Genomic DNA, 5518 nt, shown 5'->3' on the forward strand with positions numbered 1-5518 from the left:
GATGGGTCACATGTGAGTCCAGGGGGAGCGGGTGCTGCCCGGCCCTGCCGCAGCGCAGCTCCCCACCATCTAGGAGATCATGTACTGGGTGATGGCCTGCAACGCGTACAGCAGCTCTGCCTGCATTCGGGCTTCCAGGATGAGCAGGTTCACGTGGACCTAAGAGAGAAGCAAGAGAAGTTCAGGCAGCTGCAGCGTGCTGTGGGCAGCAGAGCAAGCAAGTGCCCACCTGGGCTAGCGAGTGCCACCAATTTTTCCAGCACAGGCAGCTGCCCTTTCCCCCTCCTCCCAGTCCTGCAGGCTGTGGCTGCCTCCCAGAGCTGTGTGCTGGGGAGTCCTTGGCGCACTGGGCACCAGCATGTCAGGCTGGCACTGGCACAGTCCCTGCTGCCCGCAGCAGCCGCTCCTGCAAGTTACAGCTGGACCGAGGGCTCACCTGGAGGCACTCACTGATGGGGTAATGGCCCTGGAGATCCCTGCACTGACAGTGGCCCCTGTGCTCATCGCACTGCGGGCAGACCCACGCCACGCTAAGCCCAACTCCTTACAAACAGCCAGTTTTCATTTTCCTCCACCTGTCTTGGATTAGTTTGGTGGCTGAAAGGTTTCCTGTGCACTCCGCGAAAAAACCCCAGCCTGCAGCCCCTACCCACTCTCAGCCCCACCTCAGTCAGGCAGAGCCAGGGGCCATCTGTCCCACCTTTTCACTGTGCTTGAACTGCTTCCAGAACCTGTCAAACATTTCTGGGTTTGTCTTCTCTGGGTAGCAGGTTACAGTTTTAATGTAAACTTTGAGCATTCGCTCCAGGAGCTGATTCACTTCTGCGTAGTCGTAGTCATCGTACCTGCGGGGAGCACAGTGGTGAGTCATGGCCAGCACCGTGTCCCTACAGAGCACCTCGCCCATGGTCTGCCTGGGGCACAGCACAGCTGCAGGGCAGGGGGACACATGGCAGTGGCCACCAGGCACTGAAGCCCCGTCCTGAAGTGCCCTGCCCCGGCCAGAGAAGCTGAGTATCGCTCCCCTGCCTGGCCCAACCTCCATCTCTTTTCCAAGCCCATCTGCAAGACAGCTCAAGTGCTCTACCCTGCCTGGGTCAAGTCAGTTTTCTCCCCTGGACCACGAGGTTGATTGCCCTACCTAATGCCAAACATGCAGTGGATGTAGTTCCAGATGCCCCGCTTGAAGACAGAGGGTTCACAGCCCTGCCGCTTGGCCATGGCACTGCTTTGCAGACCATCCACCATCCGAAACTTCTCATCCAGGAGATGCCCAATGTCAGAGTAAAGCCGGTTGACCAGCGAGAAGCCGTGGTCTTCCCAGGAGTAATCCTGTTGAGCACAGCAAGAGGCTTTCACAACTGCAAAAAGGAGCCCGGGCCATGTTCCCAGGAAGAAGGGCTAGAGACCTTGGGATGCAGCAGAATCCAATAGGTTTGTTCTGGGGGCGGCTCTGCCATACACCACAACATCCCCCATCAGGCAACTTTTGAATGATTTTGACCCTTGCCTCTGTGAGGGCGATGTGAAGAAAGCAGCCCTTGGAGCCAGAAGTCACTCGTCACTTCCCTCTCCCCAACCCTAGTGGGGCAGGTCCCCTCTCAGACCTGAGCTTCCCCGCTCAGACATTCTGCAAAGGCAGCTGCATCAGATCCGGGCTGCACAGGCACCCCCACGACTGTCTGCTCCCCACCAGGAGTGGATCGGAGAGGAGAGTTGGCAGCCTGGGCTGCTGCCCGCTAAGAGAGCAGAGGAACCTCACCTGGATTCTGAATACCTGCGTCTGATCCTCGTCGCGCCGGGCAAAGTCCTGGTATCCAAAGTCAGGGTCCTGCATGTAACATGCAAGATTGGTGGCACCGGTGACTTCCCCGTCAGTATCTGTGAGAGGGGAGAGCCCCGCAGACAGGGCAGAGCAACGCTCAGCTGCCTTGTTCCGAGCTGCAGCAGGCGTCAAAAGCCAGGCCTTGCTGTGCCTCTTTGGGAAGCTCCACTGCCGCCTTCTCCCCCCCGCCAGCAGCCCAGGACCCCCTCTTCAAACCGTACATCAAGGAAAATATAAGTATGGACGTGGGGAAGCAACAGCCAGGTATGCCATACAAACTCCCATCCTGCACACCCACCTCCGCTTCTTGCCCCTCACCTTCCTCTCGGTCCTGCTGCAGCAGCCTTGTATCCTCCCTGCCCTCGGTCTCCATGTGGATCTGCTGTATGCGTTCCCGAAGGGAATCCAGCTCCATGCAGGAGTCCAGGGACTGCACAGATACAGGCTTGGGGGTGAGGGCAGTGGTCTTGGTCGCACCCCCCATCCCTCGTGGACCCACCCTCGGGGGCTCACCCGCTTGCGGTTGATGCGCAGCAGCTCCTGGCTGCAGCCATTGCCGGCGGTGGCCTCGCAGAAGCACTGGTTCCCAGGCGACAAGGGCTTCAGTGAGCCTCGGCCTCCCGGCCCCTCATCCTGCTCGCACCCCCAGCCGAAGACAAAGCTGGCGAGTGCATGGCAGTGTGCCAGGAGGACAACGGCATGCACCAGCTCCGCCAGCGACCAGCTCCACTCACTGATCTTCAGCAGCTTCTGCAGGACATGGACAGACAAGCGATGGGATGCGGGCAAGCAAGCAGGGTGCCAGCACCCCCTGGGGATGCTTGCTGTCCCCGCTGCTGCACTGGTCCCTGGCTGATAGCCTCCCCAGTACCTCAATGTGTTCCTTGGTGATGAGCCATGGCCGGTGTGCCAGGATCTTGTTGATCTCGTTGAGGTTGCGGAGTTTGGGGGGGATGAAGTCGAGGCCACGCAGCCACTGGGGATCGCCCCCTGCCCGCAGGAACTGCAGCACATGCAGGTTCACCAGGTACCGGCACTGGTGCCGGGCGGCTGCCTGCAAGAGCAGCACATCAGCATCTCTGTACCACACAGGTGTCCTGGGACCCCGTGCCCGCCTCTTGCCCAGCCTCCAGGACATCATGATTTTGGCCTCAGCAGAGAAGCCCATGGCACAGGCTGTGCAGTGGAGGTTGAGCGGGGAGCCTCACAAGGCTGAGCAGAGCCCCCTGCCCCCTCCAGCAGCTCCCAGCAGAACTCACCATGATGGCGATGTAGTGCCGGCAGTCGAAGGGCAGTGGGCCATCCATGTGCATCAGGTAGTGCTGCATCTTGAGGAAGCTGTCGAGGTACTGCGGGTGGTAGCCCATCTGCTGGGTCACCGCCTCCAGCCGCCCCCGGCTTGCCAGCACCTTCACGAAGAGGAACTGGGGGCGCTCGGGGTCACTGCTGGACATCTTCACTACCTGCAGGGAACGTGCTCTGCTTAGCTCTCCCCGGAGCAGCCACTGCTGCAGCAGCCCACCCCAGCCTCTGTGAGGAGCTGGGATCCTGTCTCCCAGCTTAGTGCTCCCAGAGTGACACCATCAGGTCAGAAGCCACTGCAGAGGGCTCAGGTCTGGGAGCTGGGCAGAGCACTGCTCAGCAGGGTCACTGCTAGTGGGAGGACAGGCTGCAAGGAACACAGGTTGGTCTCTGCCTAGGAGACGGCATTACCTGGTGAGCAGAAGCAAAAGGCAAACTAGGAGTGATGTTTCCTTGCAGCCTTAAGAGGCAAATGCAAGGCCAGAGCAGGAGAAACAACAGATGAAAGACCTCCCGGAATGGAGCAGCCCATCAGCCTTACGACCAGGCCCCTGTACTGCCAGCACTGAGCCCTCCTGCCCAGCACTGGAGTGGGGAGAGCGCTGTGGAGCCAGCTGAGCTGCTCCCAGGCTCCTGCCCCAGCAAGCCAAGGAGCAGGCAATGTCCTGGTACCCGCTATGCGGTTGGGAGCACACGGAGGGGAGCTCAGAGGTTTCCCCATGCACTGCCAAGGAGACAGCGTGGGGGCAGGTCCCAAAGCACACAGGTGCATGGCACAGCTGGCACCAGGTGCGCCCACCGGTGAAAACACAGATGGGCAACTCAGCGAGGGGGTCCATACATCCCCAGCAGCGCCTGCCCCCCTGTGCTGGTGCCCCAGCCGAGCACAGCCCTGAGCCACATCACCCCAGTCTCTCCCAAGAGGGTGGTGGGAGCAGAGGGCAGGGATGTGCAAAAGGCACCCAGGCAGTTGCTGTGCCCCAACGGCTTCGTTCCCATACCTCTCACCTGACAGCAGGGTCTGCACCCGCAGCCCACCCGCGCCAAGGCACAGATGCAGCAGGCGCTGACACTTGTCACACAGAAAGTCATGGCTCCCACTCGCACGTGGGAGCCTAGGCAGCACCCTCGGATGCAGAGGGCATGCCTCCCATTCTGGGCTCAAACTGAACCCTGGGAGCAATTGGCCCCACTGGCACTGCCATCATCTTCCTCTCACCTGTCTCTCTGGTGCAGTCATCCAAAGGCTGGTGACCAGGACACGGTGACCACAGTGGCATGGCAGCAAACCAGGAACACATCTGCAAACCAGCCCCTGCTCCACCACGACCCCAGGTTGTCACTGCCAGCCATGACACACACACAGCCCTGACTAGGAACCCCGATGCCCCTTGCCTTGCCTTGCACCTTGCCTTGCCAGCAGCTATCTTGCCAACCAGAGAGCTACATCAGGCCTTAATTTCTGTAGCAGCTTGGCGTGCTGCCACAAGGTGACCCAGAGGGTTGTGGCAGCACTGGTGGGGATGGCAAAGCCGCGGGGCATGGGGTGGAGCACCCCAGGGCAGAGGGGAGGCAGAACGGGGCCAAGCCATGCGGCAGCACGGAGCAGTCGTGCCCGCACAGGCAGTGCAGGAAGCGGCTCTGGGTATTTTCTAGTGTCCTGCACTTCTGACAAACACACCATCGCCCAGGTGTCAAGCGATTTACTTGATGCCATTTGGAGTGTCCTCTTCGCTTTTGGCCAAAGGGATCCAAAAAAAACCCCCAACCCCCAAAGTAAAAGGGGGAGGGATGAAGAGGACTGGTTTCTCTGTCCCACAGGAGAAGGTGCAAACCAGAAGTGACCTGTGAAAGTCCCCTGCAAAGTCCCTCTGCTCGGGGTAATGAGCTGCCCTGAGCACAGCCATGGGGCTACAGCCACGGGTCTTCTCCTTCTGGTGGGCAGAGCTGGAGGAGCTGGGGGCCCTTCCGCTTCCCCCAGGGGAAGGTGGTCCCCAGCAAGGAGCTGTGTGACCAGCCCATGGCTCAGCCTCCGGGGCCACCAGCTCTCCTCGCTCTGCTTGTCCAGGTGATGATGGCAGACATGGGTTGGAACGGGAGGACAAAGGAAAGTGCAGGGCAGCTCCCCTCCTCAGCCCTTGGCAGGGCTCTCCTGCATTCTCCCCACAGCACCAGCTCAGCCCAGGGTCTCTCCTGCTGGCACCACCAGTCACGTTCCCCCAGTCTTGCCTCCCCAGCCTCTTGCATTGCACCCCGTGCCACCTTCCTCCCCCTCCCCTGTGCCCACTCGCAGCCCTGGGCAGCGGGAGCATCGTCTCCCTCCCTGGGGATCTTTCGTGTGTTCAAGCCCCCCTGAATCCCAATAGGCACCCCGACCCCGTACCCACCGCC

General features: G+C 60.7%; 1 protein-coding gene across 2 annotated transcripts; it reads right to left on the minus strand.

Moving 5' to 3' along the window:
* Window positions 1-6: 6 nt before the first annotated feature.
* LOC104124288 (sestrin-3) lies at window positions 7-4079 on the minus strand. Of its 2 annotated transcripts, none has more exons than XM_035892142.1 (8): window positions 3085-4079; window positions 2697-2879; window positions 2339-2575; window positions 2144-2255; window positions 1778-1881; window positions 1142-1332; window positions 701-845; window positions 7-159 (listed from the first exon to the last, which is right to left on the minus strand). In XM_035892142.1, the coding sequence occupies exons 1-8, from the start codon at window positions 3277-3279 to the stop codon at window positions 70-72; spliced, it is 1257 nt and encodes a 418-aa protein (XP_035748035.1). In that variant the 5' UTR covers window positions 3280-4079; the 3' UTR covers window positions 7-69. The 2 variants fall into 2 exon arrangements, with proteins under 2 accessions (XP_035748035.1, XP_035748034.1); XM_035892141.1 differs by having other exon boundaries at window positions 1763-1881.
* Window positions 4080-5518: the final 1439 nt, after the last annotated feature.

This window comes from Egretta garzetta, unplaced genomic scaffold (assembly GCF_000687185.1).
Source record: "Egretta garzetta isolate BGI_Z169 unplaced genomic scaffold, ASM68718v1 scaffold404, whole genome shotgun sequence".
In the NCBI taxonomy this organism is placed as follows: Eukaryota; Metazoa; Chordata; class Aves; order Pelecaniformes; family Ardeidae; genus Egretta; species Egretta garzetta.